Source organism: Nelumbo lutea, chromosome 2 (assembly GCF_056320005.1).
Source record: "Nelumbo lutea isolate HS-2025 chromosome 2, American lotus-T2T, whole genome shotgun sequence".
Taxonomy (NCBI): Eukaryota; Viridiplantae; Streptophyta; class Magnoliopsida; order Proteales; family Nelumbonaceae; genus Nelumbo; species Nelumbo lutea.
In genome coordinates this window covers 22,968,497-22,994,076 of record NC_142685.1, presented here as the reverse complement: position 1 = coordinate 22,994,076, position 25,580 = coordinate 22,968,497, and the positions used below count along the sequence as shown (strand labels likewise).

The 25,580-nt window shown below is 38.8% G+C and overlaps 4 protein-coding genes across 4 annotated transcripts; 3 read left to right on the top strand and 1 right to left on the bottom strand.

Moving 5' to 3' along the window:
* The first annotated feature begins 200 nt into the window (after positions 1-200).
* Positions 201-9,607, top strand: LOC148869178 (kinesin-like protein KIN-13B). Its single transcript, XM_088971867.1, has 12 exons — positions 201-1,282; positions 1,391-1,627; positions 2,240-2,434; positions 2,714-2,821; positions 5,211-5,288; positions 5,386-5,467; positions 6,542-6,701; positions 6,779-7,081; positions 7,935-8,153; positions 8,243-8,738; positions 8,817-8,882; positions 8,966-9,607. Exons 1-12 carry the CDS (start codon positions 1,118-1,120, stop codon positions 9,140-9,142), a joined length of 2,286 nt encoding a protein of 761 aa, XP_088827993.1. The 5' UTR covers positions 201-1,117; the 3' UTR covers positions 9,143-9,607.
* A 4,267-nt stretch (positions 9,608-13,874) lies between these two features.
* Positions 13,875-17,151, bottom strand: LOC148869177 (cation/H(+) antiporter 15-like). The gene is made up of 3 exons (XM_088972480.1): positions 16,591-17,151; positions 15,394-16,386; positions 13,875-15,290 (listed from the first exon to the last, which is right to left on the bottom strand). Exons 1-3 carry the CDS (start codon positions 16,828-16,830, stop codon positions 14,181-14,183), a joined length of 2,343 nt encoding a protein of 780 aa, XP_088828606.1. The 5' UTR covers positions 16,831-17,151; the 3' UTR covers positions 13,875-14,180.
* Positions 17,152-19,837: 2,686 nt separating this feature from the next.
* LOC148869176 (dehydration-responsive element-binding protein 2E-like) lies at positions 19,838-20,557 on the top strand. The gene is made up of 2 exons (XM_088969900.1): positions 19,838-19,977; positions 20,059-20,557. The coding sequence occupies exons 1-2, from the start codon at positions 19,838-19,840 to the stop codon at positions 20,555-20,557; spliced, it is 639 nt and encodes a 212-aa protein (XP_088826026.1).
* Positions 20,558-23,197: 2,640 nt separating this feature from the next.
* Positions 23,198-23,905, top strand: LOC148869175 (uncharacterized). Its single transcript, XM_088969899.1, has one exon. It carries the CDS (start codon positions 23,198-23,200, stop codon positions 23,903-23,905), a length of 708 nt encoding a protein of 235 aa, XP_088826025.1.
* The last annotated feature ends 1,675 nt before the right edge of the window (positions 23,906-25,580 follow it).

Genomic DNA, 25,580 nt, shown 5'->3' with positions numbered 1-25,580 from the left:
CTGAGACTGAGGTGGCCGGCACGTGAGGTAATCGCCATTCGATTCATGTAATATACATATACGTTTATAAGACCCTTCTATTCGATACTTGGACTGGAATTTTTAGCTTCAAGATTTTAATCGTTTATAAGACCTCGTGAAAAGCGAGTGGGTCCTGATGCTCATCGTTTTTCACTTTGGCCCTTTCCGGAGCTCCGGGCGAGTTCACATTTGCGCCCCAGAGACGCCCGACATGCACATCTCAGCGTGCATTGGAAGCATCTCTCGTATTTGTAACCAGGAGATGTTCTCAATACACGATTGTAATGTCCTGTGAAGTCACTGGAGTATCCATGGGGCGCCAATATGATCTCCATCCGAGCCTCCGGCTATAATTTTAGGGACGCTCGTGACTTGTCTAACTCACGCGTGCCACCCTCTGATCCACCAAAAAAACACTCCCGATTGCCTATGAATGAATGGCGTGGGAGATGTGCTAACGTGGGGCTGCAGTTTGTTGGAAGCATTTAGTTGGTAGAGGATTATTACCTTCTCTACCAGTCTCTGTACTATATTCTATTTGAGTTGGATTAGTCGAGACCGGATCTGCTCCTTACACAAGGCGCTTCACACCAACCTCACACAGCACAACTTACCATGCATTGGGAACATCTCCATCGTGGATGTACCTGTGAGGCGCCTTGAGTGAGGAGCAGATCCCGTCTCGAATCAGTCCTTCCTTACCGTTCAAAGTTTGAAATCCAGTTCTTCGTGCATCACTCACTGCTGCTGATTTACAGATTTAGCCCAAGAATTATTATTTTTTTAGTTATTTTTCAAAAACTTCAGACAAACTGAACAACCTCCATTGAAGCTTCTTTCAAAATATCAGACCAGAAAAGGAATTCTGCTCTCTGAATACCGGAGTTTCTGCTCCTTTCTCTGTCTCTGCCTCTGACTCCCTCTCTCTCTCTCTCTCTCCTCATTTGTTTTAAATCGTTTGAAAATTTGAAAGGTTTGTCGTTTAGTTCATGCCGGTGGAAACGTGTTTTTTTCCTTTAAAAATCAAAACTTGAGATTGACTTCTGATTCCGAGAGTGAGACGCTCTAATCGGATCGACAAGTAGAGGCGGGAAAGATGCACGCAGTCGGGAGACAGATGCAGAGATCTGGTACTTCGACCGTACACCACCAGCGTCAGTTCTCTGACAACTTCTTAGAGACTTCCTCTAATGGAGGATGGTTTCAATCTGCTAGTCTCCAGCACCTTCAGTCTTCAAATGCAACTTTACCTGGCCTGCAGGTTCATGATCTCCTTTCTCTTTTGTTTCGACACACATTGAGTACATCAATTGATGTTTTAGATGCCGATCGTTGATTTTTGCTTCTTTTATTGTTGGACCGAGAACAGGACTATGGCTACTTTGGTGGCGGTGGAGGTGGAGGAGGAGTGCAGGGGTCGAAGATGTATCGGAATGCTCAGAGGAGCGTTAATGGAGGGAATGAGCTGTTCTCCGAACCTTCGACTCCTCCTGTTAACTCGCGGTCGTCGAGCTTGAGGAAGAACGGCGAAGATCATGTGTCGCCAAATGAATTCAGCCCTGGAATCCTGGATCTGCATTCCTTCGACACTGAGCTACTTCCAGAGGTAAGTCTCTTGGCTTTCTCTTGAAGTAAGCAACTTACCTTGTTATGGGGATTTTCTTGTCTAAAGATTTGATTTTTATCCTGCTTTGCCAGTTTTGTATTGAATTCCTGATCGGATGTTCTGATTTTACATCATATAGCTTGTGTCTTTCCCGATCTTTGCTCAGTCTTGCCCTTGACAGTTTGATTTTTTTTTTAAAGAAAAAAATTACTGATTTGATTTATACTCATGTTTCTTTTTCATTTTTTTTTTCACAGTGAATCTAAATTTTTGTGATTTTGATATTTGGAGGTAATAAATTTGTTGCATTTATTGGAAAGCGTAATTCATTTCATAGCTATGGTTTTCATCTACTTTTTGATTTATATTTTGTCAATTTAATTACACCGTTTTACTGAAAAATTAGGCCAAACTTCTAGATTGAAACATTTAGCAGTGAGGGAAATATTACTCAAAGAATCCATGGCAGATTTGGTTGACTTATCATTTTACATGCTGATTTAGGTTTTTCTCTTCAGAGCTAACATTGTTTCTGGCCATTTATGTTTTGGAAATTCCATGTAAAATTGGGAGATCTGCTGACACATTTTGTTTTTCTTTTCTCATTGGTAGATGGCAGTTCCTGGTCTGTATGACGGCTCCTCTATTTATCATTCTGTTCATGGAAGAATCTTTGATGAATCTGAGCCTTATCTTTCTACCAACAAATCAACCACCAAAGTTCGTGGTTTGGCAGAGAATAATCTGCTTAAAAGCTTTACAGCCGATAAGGAGAAGCTCAGTTCTGTTGCTAAGATCAAAGTTGTGGTATACCCTTTGTTGCTCTTTGAACTCTTATATTTGTCTGTTAAACCTCTTGGTAAGAAATGGGTTTTAGAAATGCTAGATTCCCTAAGTGGGTGATCAACTACATAAACCTAGAATACTTTCAAATTTTCAATTTGAACTAAGCTGACATCATCAAATGGTCAATTCTGCATAGAATATTAAATCTATCACATTGTGACTGCTTTACTTTAGCAAAATGGCTTCTTTTGCAAATTGTTTGATCAAATAATGTAAGCGGTGCCGATGATTCGAATGCAGGTCCGTAAGAGGCCACTTAATAAAAAGGAACTAGCAAAGAAGGAGGAAGACATCATAACAATAGAGCCAAATTCTAGCTCTCTTACAGTTCATGAGACTAAGCTCAAGGTGAGTTTCTGCTGTTATTTATCAAAATAAAAAAAGTGAGTTTCTTCTGTTCAACTATACTTAATCAGTAACTGAGATTTGCATCCGTATTCAGCTTGAATTTTAGCCTATGTAAGACCTGGAAAATGCAGTTGTATCTTGCAGATGCTTGACTTGATTGTAATTGGAATTGTAGTGTCACATGAGCATATGCTGCATTTTCTTTGTTATTTAGCTCATTGGCCTTCTAAATTATTCTATGTTCATTAGGATTTAGTTTGCATATACTTAAATGTTTTTTGTTTTCAAAAGTGGCACCTCATCTTGCACCTTCGGCTCTAAGTACCTCTTGGGCTTTATCTTTCTAATATTAATTTATTTTCACCTTTACCTGACCATACTGATTTTGGGAATGCGGCGAATGCTATATCAGGGTTAAGGTGCTCAGCCAGGGATATTGGCATTTAGGTAGTGTTTTGAAGTCTGAAATACTGCCACCTATGTCTAAAATTTATAAGATAACCGGTCTTTTCCCTTTCAGTGCATTTTGTTACACCTCTGAGAGTCACCATTTATCCCTTATCAGTGGTACGCAAATGTTTCCTTTACTCTTTTCACTTTTTAAAACATATATAATGACAAGAACATCTTAATACTCAAGCTTAAATGGAAGAAACTGCAATAGCCATTGTGATCAAGAACTCCAACACAGTTGTTATCAGACTTCAGAGTCAAATTCAGACATAAAAATAAGTTCTTGTCCCAATAAGATCTAATTAAACTTCCGATTTCCATATTCCATTTTGCTGCAATTTTAAAGCCAAGCAACTAATTTATGTAACATTACTTTGTCAGTTGGAAAATGCTATAGCTTTTGTTCCCTTCCTTGAAACTCATATGTTGACATATTTCTAGTTGTCAGTCTATATTGTTCTTGTCTCCTCTCCCAACTGATGGGAAGGAGCTGGCTTTGTCAGATTTGTACCTTCACAAGTCTTACATCAATAAAATCTCTTGATTTGCTACCAATAAAAACATAACCTATAAAACTTGGTCACTTTTAAATATTAACTTCCTTTCAAGTTGATTATGGTGTAGATTGTAAGTCATCTTGTCATTTTCGTACAGTGCAAGGAATGTGGCTGGGCATAGTTCAAGTAACTGGGACCAGGTCTTATCCTTAGAATATATTGTGATATCTTTTCAAATTCCATTGAAAATATACAAGACTAATTCTTAGTTGTTTTTCATGTTCACAGTATAAATGTTTAAAGTAAATTACTGACTCAGGTGCATTTGCCATGTTTCTGAATGTACTAATATATTTGTTTAGGCATTTTTAAGTTCATTTGATTGATTTTTTCTTAGAAGTGCCTTATTTATGATTGAAAGACAAGAAAACTGGACTATATCAGTCAAATAATTTGTTGCAATGAAATTTGAAATCTTCATCCTTAAAAGTTTTTTTTTTTTGGGAAAATTATAGTCTGAGCTAGTTGTACATTTAAATATAGTTTGTAGGTTGGTCCTGAAATCAACAAACCTCTGACAACCGGTTGTACATTTCAAGTTATAAAAACTATTGGAGAATATCAACCTATTAAAGGACCTCACCTAACAGATTAAGCTTTTAGGTTGAATAGTTCTTTGAGATGGTATCAGAGCCACTTTGACCAAGTGGTCTAATGTTCGATCCTCATTGCCCCCATTATAATTAATTAAGTTTCTTTGAGTATGGGTGGGCCTATGCTTGTCCACACTTCAAATCCAATGGGCTTTCGTGTGAGGGGACGTATTAGAGAATATCAACCTATTCAAGGACCTCATCTAACGGCTTAAGCTTTTAGGTTGAATGGTTCTTTGAGAAACCACACGTCATCGGAGGCTTATGTGGCTATTTCCAACATAGGACTGTTAATCCATGTTGAACATAGAGCTGGTTGTCAGTGAGGGAGGGGGAGAGAGATGTTTTGATTTTGGTATAGGGTTTTTGCTATGTCCAACATGGATTAAGAGTCTTATGTTGGCAACAACCACATAAGCCTCTGATGACATGGTGGGGGTTTTTATAGTTTGAAATGTAGGGTTGGCTGTTAGAGTTTTGTTGGTTTTTAGAGTCATGATAAGCAATGGAGTGTTGAAAATTCAAATACCATCATCACTTTCTTTGGTGACCCTAGTCCCTATATGCAAGAAACTTGTATTGCCAAATTTGATATCCTTGTTTGGCTTTCCTCCCCAATGTTTCTCTATCTATCTGCTTTTAACTATTGGAAAAACTTTGACTTGGCTCTCAACTCCACACATTTGCTTTGTGATAATTTAGAAGCTTGTAGTTCTCCATGATAAGTTCCCCATCCCAATTTTGATACCAGCTATTCTCCAGATCATGATTTCTTATTTTTTGCAGGTTGATCTGACGGAGTATGTTGAGAAACATGAATTTTTTTTTGATGCAGTACTGAATGAGGAGGTTACAAATGATGAAGTGAGTACAAAAAGTATTCCTTCCATTGTCCCTGATCATACTAGTGATCTAAAATTTGTTCCTTGGTGTATTTTTCTTTTTGTGTTCTTTTCTGTAGGTCTATCGTGAGACAATGGAGCCCATTGTCCCTTTTATTTTCCAAAGGACCAAAGCAACTTGTTTTGCATATGGGCAAACAGGCAAGTGGTTATCTTAAATTTGCTTTATATTTATGCTTTAAACGTTCTAGGTTTTGAACAATTTATGGAGCTACATTTCATGTATTGGATAAGCAAATGCATTTTTTCACATCAATTTCTTCAATCTTGAAAAGTGCTTGTACATTTACATCAAATTGTTTTTCCTTGGAATTGTGGTGTAAGAAGATCACATCAATGTGTGCATGTTGAAGGGGCTGGAAGGCCTAGGGTCAGACCAAAAAGGACGTGGACTGAGGTAGTATGAAATGATTTAAGCACCTATAATTTAGCAATGTATGTAACACTAACGAGAATGGAATGGTGAAATAGGATTCATGTAGCTGATGCCATATAATTGTGACAAGGATTAGATGATGATGATGATGTATGGTCTGAAATGGCTGAAACCTTTATGTGTGGTTGCTTTATAGGGTGTTATTAATTTTCTTCATCCTACTTGTGTTTTGAGAGGTGAAAGTAGGGGTGGATTCGAGCTGAGCCAATCCAAATAGTACGAGGCTTGAGCTCGGCTCGAGACTGTTCTATAAGGCTCGAGCTCGAGCTCGATTTTGAGAAAAAATGTTTTATGAAAAATTATATATAATTTTTTTTATTTGATATTTAAAATATTAATAATTATAATATTTTTATCATATATATATATTTGAGGTGGCTCGTGAGCCGGCTCATGAGCCGAGCTTTAGTAGGCTCTAGCTCGGCTCGTTTCATAATCGAACTAGTGAATTGGGCTCAAGCTTGGCTCGAAGCTCAATTGAAATTAAGCCAAGCCGAGCTCAAGCAACTCGTGAAAAGTTCAGCTCATTGCCACCCCTAGGTGAAAGCATAATATGGTTGCTAATGTACTCTTCTGTTCTGTTCCAATTTGTGGAATTTAATTTTCCGTGTAGTTGTTTTGTCTTGTTTAGCCCTGAAATAGCTGAAACCTTTTTATTGCCTATGGTTTTATATAGTTGATACATCTGAGTTGCAAAAATATTGCCATATTTAACTTGAAAATTCACACCAAACAATCGTAATGTATAAGCTTGATTTGGTTGCCTCTTTCTCATTCAGGGAGTGGGAAGACTTATACCATGCAACCACTGCCCCTGAAAGCATCCCAGGATATATTGAGATTAATGCATCACACATACCGGAATCAAGGTTTTCAGTTGTTTGTCAGTTTCTTTGAGATATATGGTGGGAAACTTTTTGACCTCCTTAATGACCGGAGGTAAGATTTAATTTCAATATTTTGCTAGCAAACATTTACAAAATTTAGTTGCTTGACTTAGAACTTTACTTCTGCAGAAAGCTTTGCATGAGAGAAGATGGTAAGCAGCAAGTGTGTATTGTGGGTTTGCAAGAGTACAGGGTATCAAATGTCGAGGCAATCCGAGAGTTCATTGAGAAAGGTAATGCTACCAGAAGTACAGGTACAACTGGTGCCAATGAGGAATCTTCCCGCTCACATGCGATACTGCAGCTTTCTATCAAAAGGTCATCTGATGGCAGTGAATCAAAGCCTGCCCGTGTGGTTGGAAAGCTCTCCTTCATAGATCTTGCTGGAAGTGAACGTGGCGCAGATACTACGGATAATGATAAGCAGACAAGGTAAGGTTTTCTTTGGTTCTATTATGCTTTGAGGGGGAGCAGATCTGCTTGTAACAAACAATGCTTGTATGTAGTAACATCATAGGTTTGTGCTATCTATCCACAATATTTGAGCATGATGCATTTATTCATATTAATTTCTAAAAATTCTCAAGTATCGTGAAAAGTGGTACAAACCTATGATGTGCCTAGTTTTGTTTGTTACTAGAAGATCTGGCCTCACTTTGAGGAGACCTGCAGGTATCTCTTAGGATGACTGACACAAAAGTATACAAAATGCATGGTAGTGCATGCTATGCAGGTGTCTTGACTCAGGGTTTGCCCTTAAGTAACTAGAAGGTATAACCAGATGCATGGTAATACATCTGATTCAGGTGTTGTATTATGGACTTGCCATCTGTGGAGTCAACATCTAGAAAATTTTTGAGACAAGAAAATAGAGGGTGTGTTTTGACAACATGATTGGTTTTGTTTTTGAGAACCAAAACTGCCATATCAGCAAAATTGCATTGTTTTTGCTGATGTGGCAGTTGTTTTTTGTTTTCGAAAACAAAACCAATCATGTTGTCGAACACCCCCATAAAATGCATAGGGTTGCTTTCGTCGTGTATGCTATCTAGTCTTCTCATCTCTTGTTGGAAAAATTAGTTGAAATTTTGAAAACTTGTATTGGAGAGGAATTTTCTGAGTGAGTGTAATTTTGCCAGTGAGTATTGGGAGCGATCTTGTGGGTCTCATCCCCCTTGTACTAACTTGGTTATAGAATGTTATCTACCACATTCTTGGTTGTCCCTTTATTTTTGGTGTTAGTGATTTTAAGTTTAAGACACTCGTTTTGTATGCAATGGTGCAGAATGGAAGGTGCTGAAATTAATAAAAGCTTGCTTGCATTGAAGGAATGCATTCGTGCACTTGACAATGACCAAGGACACATCCCTTTCAGGGGGAGCAAACTAACTGAAGTTCTTAGGGATTCATTTGTTGGGGACTCACGCACTGTAATGATATCATGCATTTCTCCAAACTCAGGATCATGTGAACACACTCTGAATACATTAAGATATGCTGACAGGTGACATAGCTTTGTGATATTTTGCTGATATAGGAATATCTTTACCCTTTTCCTAGTAACTGCATATCTAATAAATGCTTATTCATCAGGGTTAAGAGTCTTTCAAAGGGGAGCAGCTCCAAAAAGGATCCTGTGTCGTCAACAAACTTAAGGGATTCAACTGCTTTGCCCCTATCTTCAGTTTTACCCAATGTTTCAACTTTTGAGAGTAACATCTCTGATCTTCCCAATGAAACCAACAGATTTGGATGGTCAAAACAGATTGAGAGAGAACCTTCTCCTCCTTTTAACATGGACCGTGCACCTAGTGGAAGGGATGAAGGCCTTTCTGTACGTTCCGATTTCTCTAAAGATCATAAAGGTGGGAGAGGTGGCACTACTGCAGAGGATTTTGATCTATCCCAGGAGTTGTATGAACAGGAGAAGCCAGTTTGGAAGAAGAATAGAAGGATGGAGAGACACGAGAACTCAACTGTTGAGAACAGGACCAGCAAGAAAACAGATAACCTGAAAAAATGGAAGGATCCACCAGGCTTTGATTCTAACAATTCACAATCAGATGATGACCTGAATGCCATCTTGAAGGTAAAAAGCATGGCTAAGTATCAAACTTTGGTTTTTCATTTGGGACTTCTCTCAAATGTGTATATTTTTCATGAGTAGGAAGAGGAAGATCTTGTTAGTGCTCACAGGAAGCAGGTGGAGGAGACGTTAGATATTGTTAGAGAGGTAAGAAAATATCCTTAGTTGGCTTCTTTTATCTTTCTGGGGTAATCATACTTGATTTTGATTTATTTATGTGTTTGTTTCAGGAGATGAAGCTATTGGTGGAATCTGATCAACCGGGAAATCAACTGGATGACTACATCTCGAGACTCAACACTATTCTTTCTCAGAAGGCAGCTGGAATTTTACAACTGCAGACCCGCTTGGCTCATTTTCAGAGGCGTTTGAATGAACACAATGTTTTAGTGTCTTCTGGTCTCTGATTATGAAAATGTCAATTGATTGCACCGATTCTTATGATGGTCAGCTGTGATGCATCAAAATAATGCAGTTATGTATTAATGGGGGACGTATCACAATCCTCCATTGGTGGGTTTGACGATGCAGTTCTGCATCGTCTGTAGCAGCCTTCTGTTGCTGTCGAAATATGGGGTTTTGTTGGCCAGATGACTTGATGAAGCCCCTGTTACAGGTTTTAAGTATACGAGTGGTAACTTCTGTTAGGTTTTATAAATTGCATTTTTTTTTTTAATTTTCGGAAATCTCCTGTTTCTCTGGTTTTATTTTTTCCCATTGACTATTAATGTTAATCTCTCTTCTCTTGTGAGTTGTTGGAAACTAATTTGTGGATATATGCCGGTGGGCATCTTCTTTGTAAATATTTATACATCTGTATGATTGATTGATAAGGTTAATAGTACAAGCTCTGTGATTGAGTATTGTCATCATGGGTTCTGTATCATCAATGACTTGTGATCAGAGAGAGAGACTTAATCGTAATCATTGGGTGACAATGTTGACCCCCACCCTTTTGACCCACCCAATCCGCCCACTTAAAAACTTACCCATGCCTACCCATTTAAGATGTGGGTCATTATGAGTTGAGTCATCCATTTGAGTCAAGAATTGATTTTTAGCCGGTTTCTTGGAAATCATCAAAGTCAACCAATAAAACATAAATTTCAATGTCGATTCCTCTAATGTTGATGCCACTCATTGTAGTGATTTTCAAGAAATCATAATTGATGCCAGACTGCACCCTAATCATTAGGGGTGGCAATGTACCCCCAAACCATCTGACCCACTCAATCCATCCACTTAAAAACCTACCCGTACCCACCCATTTAAGATGTGGGTCATTATGGGTTGAGACATCATTTGGGTTGGGGGATAAGGGTCAATTTGGGTTGGGTCGAGGGTATTCATTAGGTTGTAAAGAGTTAGGGTCATAAGTTGGGCTGAGGGAAGGGTTGAAAATCCAAGAAAAAGCGTCGGGGTGGAATCTTTTCTCTATTTCGCCAATCGCCAGGTCGAGGGGAGAAGGAAGCTGTTGTTCTCAGTAGTTGGCGATCAAAATCACCAGTGATTGTTCACTTCCTCTTCTCTCTCTCTCTCTCTTTGTTTTCCTTTCTTCTTCTCCTTAGAGATTTGGGTTTGCATAGAGATCATACTAGATCTGCTTTAAATCCAGATTTGTGTTCATTGTCTTCCTCTATGAAGATAGATATATGTTAGCAAAACAGATGCACCACATGCAATATATTTTCTATATTTTTTTTTCAAAAATTTCTATTAATTTAAAAGAGTTGATGGAAACTTCCATAAAAAGGTTTCCTACATTTTTATGTTTTGTTTTCTTGTATTAAAAAATTCAAAAGATTTTCTACATTTGGTTTTCTTATACTTTTGTTATTTATTTGCATTTTTTGCTTTATTATAATTTTTCTTTTTTCCTAAATTTTTATAATTTCCTTTTTTTTTGTGTTTCCCATAATTTTTGTATTTTCTTTGCATTTTATAGTTTTTCTAAATGTATCATAATTTTTGTTGTTTTTTTGCTACGTTTTCCCATATATTTTTTTATTTATTTGTAATTTTTTGTTTTTTTTTTCTATATTTTTTATAATTTCTTTGCTTTTTTGCAATTTCTATTTTTCATATTTTATATTTTTCTAAATTTATGAATTTTGTATATTTTTTTTAAATTTGCCACTTGTGTTTTTTACAATTTTCAGTTTTTATGTGAAATGGTAAATTTAATTTAAATTTTTTATTTTTGGGTAAATCTCTTAAATTACCACTATTGCTAGGGGTGGCAACGAGCCGAGCTTTTCACGAACTGTTCTGTTTCAACCGAGCTCGAGCCTACTAGAGCTCGGCTCGTGAGCCGACTCGAATATATATATACATATATAAAAAATATTGAAAATAATATATATATAATAAAATATTATAATTATTAATTATTATAATTCTTAATTTTTTAATATCAAATAAAAAATATTTTTATATATAATTTTTTATTTTTATAAAATATTTTTTTTTTTAAATCGAGCTCGAACTTATGAATTTTTTACTCGAGCCGAACTCGAGCTCAAGGTTTTGACTTAAACCGAGCTCTAGCTCGAACTCGAGCCTAGTAGTATTCGACTCGGCTCGGCTTGAATCCACCCCGACCTCCTCTCCGCGAAATTCGCAAACTCCACCTTACTATTTAACTATTGTCTTAAAATACCTTTAATTTTTTTAACAATTGTCTAAAACCTCCTCTTAATTTTCCGTCGCACTCCTCTTAAAATTCATAAAATAGCCTTATTGTTTATCATTGTTGTTGGAAGTTGCAGCGGTGGCGTGATTTTGGTATCATCATCGTAGGCAACGACGACCACATGGTCGCCGGTGCTAGAGTTGACCCTCTTTCCTTCTCGCCAACCCAACCCAGAACTGGCCTCTCTCTGCTACGAACATTCTCAGGAACCTTCTCGTTGGATGATGAATCGTAGTTAGCCGACAACCATCGACATTTGTCGAAAGACAATGATGTTGGTGGTTGTTCTCTGTTAACTGTCAAGAAGACGATGAACACAGATGAAGATGGAGGAAGGAGAAGCAGAGGAAGAAGGAGAAAGAGAAGAAGACGAGGAGGAAAACGAGAGGGAAGAGGAGAGACAGATCGAGGAAGGAACTTGGCCGTCTATATCCGAGTGCGTGGAGGGGTCCACAGCTGATGCAAGTTGCAACAATGATAGTGATGAAACAGGGGCGAGAGGGAATGAGGGTGATGAAACAGGGGCGAGAGGGAATGAGGGTGATGAAACAGGGGCGAGAGGGAATGAGGGGAGAGAGAACAAAGGGGAGGAAGAGAGAAAGCGAGGGAGGGAGCCAGAGAACGAAGGGCTTGTCACCTGTGTCGAGCAGTCTCCGGGCAAAACAGCAGTGGCCGCCGCCATTTTTGGCTACGATGATGTTGATGGTAGTAAAAGCAAAGGAAGGAAAAAGAGGAAAAGAAGAAGAGGAAATATAGAGGGAAGATGAGAGAGATATTGGGGAAGGGACCTTGTCGTCTGTATCCGAGTGCGTGGAAGGGTTCGCTGTTGCTGCAAGTTGCAGCAGCGTCGGTGCTGAAACAGGGGCGAGAGGGAATGGGGGAGAGAGAGAACGAAGGGGAGGAAGAGAGAAAGAAAGAAAGAAAGGGAGGGATCCCTTCACCAGTGGTTGTCGTCGCCTGCAACGACTGTGCCGAGAGGGAGAGAGAACGAAGGGCTCGTCGCCTGCACCGAGCAGCCTCCCTTCGTTCTCTCTCCCTCTTGGCACAGCCGTCGCAGGCGACGACAACCACCGATGAAGGGCTCTCTCCCTCTCTTTCTCTCTTCCTCCCCTTCGTTCTCTCTCTCCCCCATTCCCTCTTGCCCCTTTTTCATCACCGCTGTTGCTTGAGGATGGACAACAAGAAGCTTATTTTTGCTGGAAAGCAGCTTGAGGATGGACGGAATCTTACAGAGTACAACAAAGTGTTGTTAGAGCTCTTCGGGCATTCCACCAAACAAGGAGGGCATTCCATGATTCTAGTGTTGTCTTTTCTTCGGTACGAAACATCGGAGAGTGTGTGCTTGCTGTATTCATTGTCGATGATCTCACCAAATCAATAAAGGCTCACATTTGGGGATTATTCATTGCAGCTCGATTCACAAGGATCCCCACAATTATTCTTGGACAAGGGTTGAAAATAATTTGAGAACGGAGAAAAGAGAGGGGGAAGAGGCGGAGGGGGAGGTCACGATGAAATTGGGAATGAAATTTGAGAAATAACGGAGGATAAATTTGACATTTTGTTTTATTCTATTAGCACTTAATGATAATGTCAATGAGAAAACTCAAGGGTACTTTAAATAATATGTAAACATTAAGTGTACTGTCTAGGGGTAGTTTAAGAGATTTATCCTTTATTTTTTCTATAATTTTTTTTATGTTTTACATGAAATATATTTATTATTTATAGTGTTTTGTGCATTTTTAAAAATATTTTTTTTGAATTTTTTGTCATTTTTATATTTTCTTAGTTGATATTTCTATGTTTAATGCACTTTAAATAGAACAAAATTAAAAAATGTCACAGTTTGGATGAATGTGGGTCATATGGGATGGGTTAGGGTCAGGGTGGGTTATGGCCGACAATTGATGTATACACGACGTCGGCGGCCAGTGTACCGAGCTTGATACAGGGCTATTGACGATAGAAATAGTGCTGACCATGAAGTGGACTCTCACTTGTGCACGTGTGAGTCCACGTGGACTCTTAGTTAAAATGTATAACATAACTATATATATATATAAATGAGGGCTAAAATTGTCATTTGTGTCAAACACTTGTGGGGAAAGTAAATTACCAAACATTCCCACCACAATAAGTATTTAAAAACATAATAAGTGATTTAAAAAAGTGGATTATCAAACAACTTAAAAGGTTGTTAAAATAATTACTTCAGTATTTGTTTATACTTATTAAATAAATATTTCTTTTAACAATTACTTAATCATCAACCCAACCCATCCATTTGCCACCACTAATTCATCATCCCAAAGCGCTATTAAGTACTGAAGAATTATGGCTCTACTAGAACTATTATGCCCTATAAGTCTATAACTTGTCCTCTGTCCAAATTAGAATGGGCGCCCAAAGCATTGTAAAATGCTAATAATCCGTGAACACACGAGTAAGCACAAAATCAATTTTCATAGCTTACCAAAAAATTAATTTTTCTAACACCTGTCCGTCTATAATTTACAGTGTTGATCCAGTCAACATGCTGACATGGCATAAAAGTTGTTCCAATATTCTCCAGTTTCCCGTAGAGGATTGGGAATGAGAACGATGGAAAAAATATCGCACATCTTCAACTGTACTTGGGCTTGAATTTTGATTTTTTTTTTCTCGGCTTGACGTTCTACCTATATACAGGCCAAAATATAATGGTGCAAGACTGACTGACGGTAGCCAAAATTTCTCAAAGTTTGGTTTCTTCATTTAATTATTGGATCGGAGTTCACCGCTTCGCATCGTTGCACTACCAACAGGGAGAAAATTTTGGAAACCAAGTTTGATGACAGAAGCTTGTCGCCAAGAAACCCGAGCTCCGTGCTCTCCCTCCAGTCAGCCATGGTGGTCCTATGTCTTCTGCCCACCATGATAAGGTCGTAGTCGTCCTCCAGAGATCCAATTAGAGGAAGCACATGCCCCTCATCCGCCGCGACCGATTCATGGTAGAAGACAGATTGCTTGTTCATGCTCTTAAATTGAAATTCGAGCAGAACTGACTCATCAAGCTTCTTCTCAGCCTCATAATCGTCACTGTTGTCACTGCCGTTCGATAATCGGAACCTTATCACGGTGATGCTCACACCTGGGTGATATGACATGCGGTTAGCATAAGCCAGTGTCTCACGGTCATCGGCTCCGCCTAAGAATATCAGCAATGCCTTAAAGGAAAAGTGCTGGCTACGCAGGGCGGGCCGCCGGTAATCGTGGTCGACGAGGATCCCCACCGAGCAAGGTGCACCGACGAGTACGTTTAGGTTAAGGTTAGACAAAGCACTGGACCTCCCAGAAGCCATGTTGGAATAGTTGTTGCGAAAAGGTATGATAATGAGAGCCACCCTGTTATCATCTGCTTGCGTGCAAATATCCTCGTGCATGGTTCTGTAGGGTGAGATGACGGTGAAGGGCTGGATGTAGACCGTCCCATTTGAATCGTCGGAGTACTTCTTGAAGGCGCTGACAATATGATCAGTGTCGGATTGCTTACTGCCGCATTTCGGCAATTCGGTTTTGTGTACCACCGCTGCATATCGGCCGACCAGCTCAACAAGGTGGAGTACATAGGCGCAAATGGGGCTTTCCTCAGTTGGATGGGAAGCTTCAAGGAGGGAGATGACGCCATAGACATTTTCTTCACAGTGCACGCATGCAAGGATTCGGAACTCGTCATTGGGTTGGGCATTCTGGATTGCTCTGTGTGTGTGTGTGGCAAAATACCTGGGTGGCTTGTAAAGGGTGGTCAACAAGGGCACCACTACGGCTGTTACTGAGAGCGTCGATAAAACCAGTATAGCCAGACATTGGTCGTCGATGAACTGCGAGGCGATGGCAGATGGAACAAACAAGTAATCAATTAAGAGAATTAAGAGATAGAGCTAGAGCTTAATTCCATCGATTGATCTGGGAGTTAGGAATTACCTTCTGTGACCTCCAATGAATGAAGGTAATTACCTCAACCAGGCCTCTGATATTCATGATGAGACCAAGGGACAGAGAATGTCGAATGCTGACTCTACAGTAGAGTGAAATTAACACAGTAGCTGCAAGCTTCCCTACGTATCCCATGAAAACGACAAATTCAAGCGCTGCAAAAGCTGTCATGTCTGTAATCTTGAACACATCTACGGCCAACCCACATCGAACAAAGAAGAGAGGAAGAAGAATCTGCCCAACTACGGTTTCCGTCCTTTCCACGATGGACGCTCCCAGAGGAGAACCCTCCGGGATAACTATCCCCAAGACAAGAGGAGCATCGACTGCGCTTGCACCGACCATGTTGCTAAGCAATGAAAGGAACAGAACTGTGATTAGTATAGCCACGACGTAGACCCGATCGACCAGTCTTCCCGCCGGCGTTATCTTGTCAATCAGTATTATGCAAGGACGTAGGACGTGAGTTATGAATGTAATCAATAGGGTGGTGGATGCAATTGCTCGTAACGAGTTGATTGAGTTTCTTTGATGCAGTGCGACGAAGAGTCCCATGAAGAACCATCCGATCATGTCGTTGATCATTGAACTGGGCATTGCAAGCTTGCCCAACTCAGAAGTCAGGAGATTGAGCTCTTCCAGGGCGAGAGCAAGAACAGGGAAGGCGGTGATGGACAGAGATGCAGCTAGAAAGAGGAAAAAGTGTCCCTGGACGAGTCCTGCGAGGGGCCTTTGTAAGAGGTAAGACATGAATCCCACAAGCACAAAAGGAACGACCAGACTGATAGCACCAATTCTATATGCCTTTTTGCGAGGATTCAATATCAAATTTTTGTCCATTTTCACGCCAATTAAGAAGATGAAGTACACTATACCCATTACGGCCATTGTATTCGAAATAAACATTGCTTTTTCTGGAAATACTATCTGGTTGAATCTCTCGCTGCGCCCTAAAGCGGAGGGACCCAATATTATGCCACCCTTCATCAGATTATAGCATTCATACATGCATCGTCATCAGATAAATTATAAAAAGAGTCAAATCCATTTGAAGAAGAAGAAGAAGAATATTAGTTCAAGAGAATCGAAATATGAATTTGAATCCCCATATATAAAAGGAATGGAAGGAAGGAGATCTGGTCGTACGTCCATGACATGGTGAAACAAATCGAAAAGTTTACTTACAATGATGTCGGAGACGAACTTGGGCTGTCTGAGAGGCCGGAGGAGGAGCTGGACCATTCGGCTGGAAGCAAAGAACAGGAAGATTTGAAGCATCAAGATGGGAAGCAAGGATTTGAAGGGGTTGCCTCCGAACCAGATGCTTCCGGAATAGACCAGGGCTTTTGGTTCACATATCACTTCATGTATATCTATTTCCGAAATATTCATTCCATGGACGAAGGGTCTATTGTGGGTCGACATTCTCTCCCTCTGCTCGCCTTCCTTTGCCCTCAGGTGATGCACAGGTTAGAGAGAGAGAGATTATTGGATTAATGGAGGAGAAATGGGTAGAGGAGCTGCGTGTTTGATCGGTCCGGTAGAAGATAGACGTTGACAATGTAAGAGGCGGAGATCATCGGAGAATGTGGTCACAGTGATTCGCTTCATCCGTATGGACTCGGTTAACGAGTTCAATTTTGCTACGACGCGGTTAACGAAGTACAAATATAAATATGTAAAGTGTAAAACCTTATATTTTATATTATATGTATTTATGTTGAACATATTTAGATTTGTACTCCTTCAAAACTGAGCCGTAGGAAAAATGGTTTACTCGGGTGAGAAGGTTTTGGGCTTCTTGGTCTGAACCCTTGACTCTTGAGAGGGTGGGAGGAACGGCGACGATTACCGATACAACAGGGACCGTTACAATGGCCCATGGACCATGGTTTTCCACGTGTTTCCAGTAGGTTCTACTTGGTCCCATCCAACAATTTTAATTCAATGCTCTATTTATTTTATTAGAAGTTTTAGTTAATATAAAAATCTAAATGCAAGATTATATAACGAATAATATTAAAAAAATAAATCATTTAATTTGCCCAGCTCAGTCCTAATCTAAATGTTCTATATCATTATTAGCTCTCTCTTTATATCTAATTTTCTATAATCTAAATAATATTCATGGATGCCTACTAAAAAGTATAGACCACTGAAGTAATCTATATATATATATATTTTAATTTCTATTATTATGTACACTGAAGCAATTAATTCAAAGAAATAGTTAACAAAGAAAAATCAATGATATTGGAAAGACATGATATTGAAAAAGATTTGATGAATCAAAACTCCGATGAAATTTTGAAAATCCATTTGATTGGTTATCATTTTTATTATAATGTTGGTTGATTGGTTGTAAGTTTTTCTTCTTTTTTTTTTGTATCATGTTTTTCTCGCTTCATAGTTGAATCCTAATTTATATTTATACATATTATTTATAAAAGTGTGAATGAAGTATAATTTTTGGAATCTTTATTGGAAAAAGTTGCCCCTTCAACTTGAGTTATCTAAGGGGTAAATGTGTATTTTGATAAAACTTTAATTAAGATGGTTAAAATTGCATTAATCATCTATACTATATTATTATCTATATCTATACTATTTTAAAAAGTACCAATAGCCCTAAAAATTTTTAAAATATCTATACTACTTTAAAAAGTATCACTCGGGTAAGTGATACCCATCAATATCTCCTAGGTGGTTAAATAACCTTCCCACATTGGGAAAAGATTCCAACTCTTAAATGGGACAACAATGCCCCACTTAATAATGGATTTTTATGGCTACAATAGTCATTTTCTTTTTTACTTGGGAAATAAAAGAACATGGGTAAATACACTTACTTGATTAAGTGTTTCCCAAAAAAAACTTATCCAAATAACTAACTGCATTTACCGGGATAAATAATTTATCGAAAAACAATGGGGACCTAAGTTGAAGGTCTGGTCAAAGTATAACTTCTCACGCATTTAGTTATCTTTTTCTAGTTATAAGATCTATCATATATAGCTGGACTTGCTTGGAGAGCTTTCCATTCTGCCTCTGCTGGGTGATGCAGCATTGGTTCTCATTAGTGTGTAGCTTTGTAGAGCCTCAATTATCTGATTGGGGTAAATGACTTTGTTTAGCAACCTGCTTTGGCAGAATCCTCACCAGTCACCCCCATAGTGTATATGGCATGGCTTGAACAATTGTAGTCTTGTCAGCCTCTCAGCCCTCTACATGACCATTTTTCCTTTAGTTCTATCTATCAAATTCCTTTGCTATTTTCCTGTGCACACAATATTTTTCATTCACTCCCATGTCCCATCTACCTTTCCCTTTCTTTGCCCATCTTTTCTCTCAAACCAAACACACAGTCTCAATGAATCCTCAATCTCATATATCCATCCTAAGCAAGTCACCATTGGGCAACGTTTGGTTGTGAGATGGTAACAAAATAAAAATAATATTCTTTCTCATTTATTGGAAAGTGGAAATCACATCATGTGTGCAACATGTAGTATTTTTATCACTTAGTGTTAGACGTTAGACCAATGATCTATTGATAAACTGACTTAATAATTTATTATTAATAAGTATTGATATATAATATGTTTATGAATAATTAATAATTGTCACACGGGTTTAACACTCACATGAACTTTTGAATACGTGTTGCAATGGCTACAGCGAAGTAGCCACAGCAGATTGAACTCCACACATGCACGATCCCAAGGCGACACGTCATTTCAATTTCTCCTGGGTTTATTTTAATTATCTCGGTACAGCTATAAATGGTGGAAATCAACATTTGTACAGTAGAAGAACAGGAACCAGAGAAGAAAAGAAAAGCAAGCTTGTATTGTATGTCATCGCTGATTACAGAAAAGTGAGTATTCTTTGTAATTTCTATTTCTCTTCGTTTTTTGGTCCTATTCCTCGTTTTGTATAGAAAGTGTTTTATTTTTATGATCTGCTTTATAATTCTAATCATCAACATGGTGAACCTAAATTTGGGTTTGAAGGTTCGTTAGACTTCTTCGCGAGCTTCAAATTTTGAGCTTTTCTGTGAAATCTGAATATGGGGTTTCCGTTGTTCTTCGGTTTTTATTTTTATTTTTTATTTTTAAATCCATTAATTGATGCAATGACTTAGAAGTTAGAAAGCAGAGTCGCGTTGTCTCTTTATATTAGTTTCTTCTTCTCCTGGATGTCGAACAACTGAATTGGATTATGGTTGATTGTAAATTGGTATTAACCCTGCTTCTTCGTTCCGTCGCTGAATCATTAAAGGAAGAGAAAATCGCGAAGAAGACGGAAGGGATGTGATTCCATAGAAGAGAGACTTGCCAAGTGGAAAGAATTCAACGAAAAACATGATACCGCCGGTGATGGAGCAAAAAGGAATCGGAAAGTCCATGCCAAAGGCTCGAGGAAAGGTTGTATGAGAGGAAAAGGAGGACCTGAGAACTTGCGCTGTAATTACAGAGGCGTCAGGCAGAGGACATGGGGAAAGTGGGACGCCGAGATTCGAGAACCGAACAGAGGAAGCCGGCTTTGGCTCGGGACCTTCTCCAAAGCCATGTATGGTCGTTATGCACGTCTCAACTTTCCTGAAAGCTCTGCATTGATGGAATCTTGATAGTCAGCTACCACTTCATGCAGCTATTCTGAAGTTTGCTTAGCTGAGGAATTGAAGGTGAATCCCCCAAAGGTAGAACCTAAACCAGAGCAGTGTGAGTCGGGGATTTACATGGAAGCAGTTGCGCCAGCAACAATGAATATAGTTAAGCAAGAGCCGAAGGAAGAGTCTGTGGAACCGATGAATCCTGATCAGTTCAGAGGGTACGGGATCACCCAAGGACCAATAGATTCTGGTCACTTGGCTCAGTTCAGTGCTCAGTTCAGTGAGAGTGGATGCAATCGTTTTGATGATGTGCAGAGCTTTTCATTGGAAGAACTGTTTGATATGGAGGAGCCAAGAATGAAGAATGAGTACGATCAATTAGGTGGCTCTGATCAATTGCTGTTTGGTAGTCCATTGGATTTATCGTATCAGCTGCTGAATCCCATTGAACTGGAGGGAGATGACGGGTATGGGCTATTCGAGTATGACGAGCAAGGATTGCTTCATTTGGGTTTTCCTGATTTTTTGTGGTTTTAACTAGATTCTTGGAGTAAGGGAGAACTCTACCGTATTAGAGGGTAACCAGCTCTTGGATGGGGTTTCATTTTCGTCCTTGTAAATAAAAGAAAGACATGATATGACAGCATAGAATTTAGACTGATGATAAGCATATATTCTTCAAAATTCAATAGTCGAGTGCTTCAGAATTTGAATCGATATCGAAGGAATAAGATATGAAAACCTTATGGTTTGGTGCTTTGGTTCGATTCTAACATTGGGTTCAGATCTACTAACCAAAAACACAGAAGTCTGGATATATCCGGTTTTATAATGTGTCAATTGGACCGGATTTGATGTAATCCTATTCAGTTTAATATGAATCCATAATCCATTATAGATGGACCAGGTTCAATTCAATTCCACGAATAGTAATCTGTTCAAATTGGCACCTGTATTCCTATCTTCTATCAATAGACCATATTTGCTTCAATCCAATATAAATCCATTACGGATGGGCTGGCTGGGTGAAAGAAAAACCAGTCCATCCGTTTGACAAAAAGTAACAGAGATGGGGTTATTGCTAGAGACCATGTGGGTTCATTTCTTGCTTCTTAGAGGCAAGTGTCGATCTCTTCTTGTTCTCTGCTTTGAATGAAATTTGATTGGAATATTTAGACATAAACAAATTGAACTTGAATTTATGTTTTGCAATTTGCATATGGATTGCTTGAATTCTTATGAGATTGGATTGGAATATACCCCCTACCCAAATTAGATTCAATTTATTTGTAGCCCCAACAATGGGGTCGCTGATAAGAAAATGACGAGATTTGAAGTAGTTCTGTAACAGCCGTTAATCACGTCTACGAATGAACTGCTACGAAAAGGAAAACTACAACTCTATCTTCTTAGATCTCTTGCCACTTTTCACAAGAAACAATCGCATAATTATCTTCACGTCCATGAATGATAACAATACCCCCCTTTTTCCCATGCTCAAATAGAAGAAGCTCCAATTACTACTCTAATCAACCATTCCAGCATGATAGTTTAGTAATAGAAGGAAGAAGAAGAAGAATCTTTTATCTCAAAATCATTAGATTACGGCTATTGATTAAACGACGGTTTTCAAACCAAAGATTAAAATATCGATATATCAGTGTGTATCAATATGACTAATACTTCTTTTTTTTTTTACCTGAGAATTGAGAAAGTGTCTTGAAATGTTTAATAAAACCACTAGAGAATTGAGATAGTGTCTGGAAATGTTTAATAAAACCTATAGGTCAATGTAGCATACTTGGGTGCATCAATACAAAACCCCAGTTACATTATTGATGTAATTAGACTTTGACTTGTAAACCAATCCCAAATTATGTATCATTTTCATCCTAATAGTTTAAAAAATAGAGAAAAAAAAAAGGCATGCATATACCATTTTCAAACTTGGACCCTCTCGATTTTAGTGTATGTATATTACTTATTTTTTTTCTTTTGGTGGGATGGGATTGGATTTGGCCAGTATTCTAATGCTTCCTAACTACTGACCAACTTATATTTTGCCCATCCAATGTGTGTAAAAGAACCCTTAAACAGCAGGGCTTCTCCAAACACTTGGCTAGGCCTACCTTAGAATCAAAGTGTTCAATATGAATGATGTAAGTCACATCTATTCTATATATACCCATCTCTCAATGAATTGAACTTGACCCAGCAATTCTCAGAGACATCTTCTATACTTCTATTATGGATCTTGATAGATAACTCTTCATATTCTTTGTCAAGCTATCTATATATCATCCTACTATTGCAGTGATGATCTGATTAGTGCACTCTAATCGAGTATCTCCCAATTTGTTCATCACTAATTGGATTTGGACCCAAAAAGAGAAAAGTTGAATGTCTTTGGCAGTATTTGGTATTGGAGTCATTTTCTAAGGTGACAATTGGGGCCATTTGAAGCAACACTGAATGCTTTGAATTCTATGAGGTCAACTTTTGGAGAAAACATCGTTTGCAATGGAAACAATGTTTTCATCTCTTTGACTATGTAATGTCTAATGTTTTTATCTAAGGTCACGTTTGTTTGAGGTGGAAAATCGAATCGGGGTAAAATTTACACCCCAGTTCGATTTTACACATGTTTGGAAAGTGTATAATTTTAAATCGTATATCGGTATAAAATTCATTTTTGATTTTTTTTTACATCGATAATCAATGTAAAATATACATCGAAATTAAGGATGTAAAACTAACATCTCTTTCTTCCTCTTTGTTTTTAACCGTTTTCTCTTGCTAGTGCCAATGCTCTCCATCAAACAACCAGTGTGAGATTTTGGCAACTGGGCGGATCTGAACCCATGGCGGCAGCGGCACTGGAAATTTCTCTCTCTCTCTCTCTCTTCTCCTTCTCTCTTCTTCTTCTAATAGAGATATTGTAAGATATTTAGAAAGATTTTGTGCATATGGACTTTTAGGAGTTGCTAATTTTGTGCATATAGACTTTTAGCAAGTTGCTAATTTTTAGTCTTGCTAATATTTATTCTTGCTATTTTTATTCTTGATGTATTTGTATATATATGGGCAGTTTGCTCCATTGAAAGGTAGAGAATAACCATTCTTTTGGACGACAATCCTTGCAATTATTCTTTGTGGTATTAGAGCCATACTTACACTATGGCTGATTCGAAATCTCCTCACTATCTTGGTTCGCAGGACAACCCCGACTTGGTTGTGACACCTATCATCTTGAAAGGCAATAACTATGATGAATGGGCCAAAGCCATTAAGAACGTGTTCTGGGCAAAGAAGAAATTGGCTTTTCTTGAAGGTAATGTGACGAAACTTGGTGATGATTCCAGCGAATTAGAAAATTGGTATAGTGTGAATTCCATGTTGGTAGCATGGATATTCAATACCATAGAACATGGACTCCGATCTACGATCTCCTATATGGAGACAACAAAACTTTGGGAGGATTTTCGGGAACGGTTCACCATTGGGAATGATCTGCGAATTCACCAATTAAAGAGTGACTTGGTCAATTGCAAACAAGAAGGCATGACTGTATCCACATATTATGGGAAGATGAAGACCATGTGGGAGGAGTTGGCTGGGTATGTGAAGAACCCACAATGCACGTGTAGTGGATGCAAGTGTGGAGCGTCGACCAAGCTAGCGTTGGAGCGGGAAGAGGAGAAAATTCATCAATTTCTCATGGGCCTTGACAGTGCAGTTTATGGCACTGTTAGGTCAAATATTTTAAGCACAGATCCTTTACCTTCATTGAATAGAATATATGCAATAACTGTGCGAGAGGAACGACACAAAACGGTGGCTCGAGCACGTGAAGAACGAGGAGAGGCTGTGGGATTTGCTGTCTAAACTGGAAATAGAACCAAAGCTACGAACAATGATGAGAAGATGTGCTCTCACTGTGGAAAGATTGGACATGAGGTGCTCAAATGTTTTCAGCTTGTAGGCTATCCAGATTGGTGGTTTGCAGGCAAAGGAGGTCGCTCTAGTGGTCGTGGGGGACGAGGAGGTCGAGGCACGAGAACCGGAAGGGGTCGAGGAGGGCCTGGTACAACACCTACCAATGCTGTCCAGACACAAGGAAGCTACGACGTCAATACCACTGCTGCGGCTGTCCGGACTAGCGATAAAGCTGGTTTTCCCGGACTTAATGATGAACAGTGGGCAACGCTAATGGCGATGATCAATTCACACAAGGAACCCTTTTCAGAGAAATTGATGGGTAAGAAAATGTGGTTGATAGATTCGGGATGCTCTCACAATATGACCGGGGATTTGGAGCTATTGAAGAATATGCATGAAATCCCTCATTGTGCCATTGGACTTCCTTATGGAAAGAATATGATGGCGTTGCAAGAAGGAGAAGTGCAGCTTGGAAAAAGATTGATCTTAAAACATGTTTTATATGTTCCCAACTTGAGTTGCAATTTGATATCTGTGTCTCAATTTATTGATGAATTAAAACGTACCATCATGTTTTCTGACAAAATATGTGTAATGCAGGACCCCACTTCGAGGACAGTGATTGGTGTGGGCAAGAATCGTGATGGGGTCCATCTTTGGTGCTGTGTGGTAAGGACTGGTGCATGCAGGCTAGCGAAGATGGAATCATATGAACTGTGGCACAGGCGAATGGGACATCCCTCAAAACGATTTGTTAGTCTACTTCCTACTATTAAAAATAAAATTGCTAATCAAGAAACACACAGTGAGTTATGCGATATTTGTTTAAGAGCTAAAAAAACCCGTAATGCATTTCCTTTTAGCCATAATAAAGCTTCTGCACCTTTTGCCTTGATTCATTACTCACGGGCAATGTGGATTTATTTGATGGCATAAAAGAGTGAAGTTAGTGCTAACATTGTGAAATTTTGTGCCATGGTAATGACCCAATTTGACAGTAAGGTTTGGGTAACAAGGAGTGATAATGGGTTAGAATTTGTAGCCTTGAGTAATTATTGTGATATTCATGGCATTATTCACCAAACATCATGTGTTGGGACACCTCATCAAAATGGTAGGGTGGAATGCAAGTATCGTCATATCTTGAATGTTTTGCGTGCTTTGCGTTTTTAGGCAAATTTACCAGTGAGTTTTTGGGGTGAATGTGTGATGACTGTAGTATATCTTATTAACCATACTCCAAGTCCTTTACTTGATGGAAAGAGTCCTTGTGAATTGTTGTTTGGGAGGGAACCAACTTACAAACATATTCGTGTTTTTGGCTGTTTATGTCATGCTCATTATCAAAGGCGTGACAAAGACAAGTTTGGTTCTCAAAGTCGAAGGTGCATATTTGTTGGGTACCCTTTCGGCAAGAAAGGATAGAGACCTTATGACTTAGATACAAATGAGTTCTTTGTATCTCGTGATGTTGTATTCTCTGAACATATTCCTTATAAGGTTGTTATCTCTGAATCACTTAGCATCAATGTGACCGAGCAACCATCTATTTGTAATGATGATGTGCAATGCTTTGATGATCATGAGCAGGATAGTGCAGATACTTCAAATGATGAACCAA

Bases quoted from the DNA above. Each gene is read 5' to 3' on its own strand.
- LOC148869178 (XM_088971867.1), top strand. From the start codon at position 1,118: ATGCACGCAGTCGGGAGACAGATGCAGAGATCTGGTACTTCGACCGTA. The intron at 5,289-5,385 runs GTGAGTACAAAA...TCTTTTCTGTAG, and splicing joins AGGAGGTTACAAATGATGAA to GTCTATCGTGAGACAATGGA. The intron at 8,883-8,965 runs GTAAGAAAATAT...TGTTTGTTTCAG, and splicing joins CGTTAGATATTGTTAGAGAG to GAGATGAAGCTATTGGTGGA.
- LOC148869177 (XM_088972480.1), bottom strand. From the start codon at position 16,830: ATGTCGACCCACAATAGACCCTTCGTCCATGGAATGAATATTTCGGAA. The intron at 16,387-16,590 runs GTAAGTAAACTT...AATCTGATGAAG, and splicing joins AGTTCGTCTCCGACATCATT to GGTGGCATAATATTGGGTCC. The intron at 15,291-15,393 runs GTAATTCCTAAC...ATCGCCTCGCAG, and splicing joins TTCATTGGAGGTCACAGAAG to TTCATCGACGACCAATGTCT.
- LOC148869176 (XM_088969900.1), top strand. From the start codon at position 19,838: ATGAGAGGAAAAGGAGGACCTGAGAACTTGCGCTGTAATTACAGAGGC. The intron at 19,978-20,058 runs GTATGGTCGTTA...CACTTCATGCAG, and splicing joins GGGACCTTCTCCAAAGCCAT to CTATTCTGAAGTTTGCTTAG.
- LOC148869175 (XM_088969899.1), top strand. From the start codon at position 23,198: ATGGCTGATTCGAAATCTCCTCACTATCTTGGTTCGCAGGACAACCCC.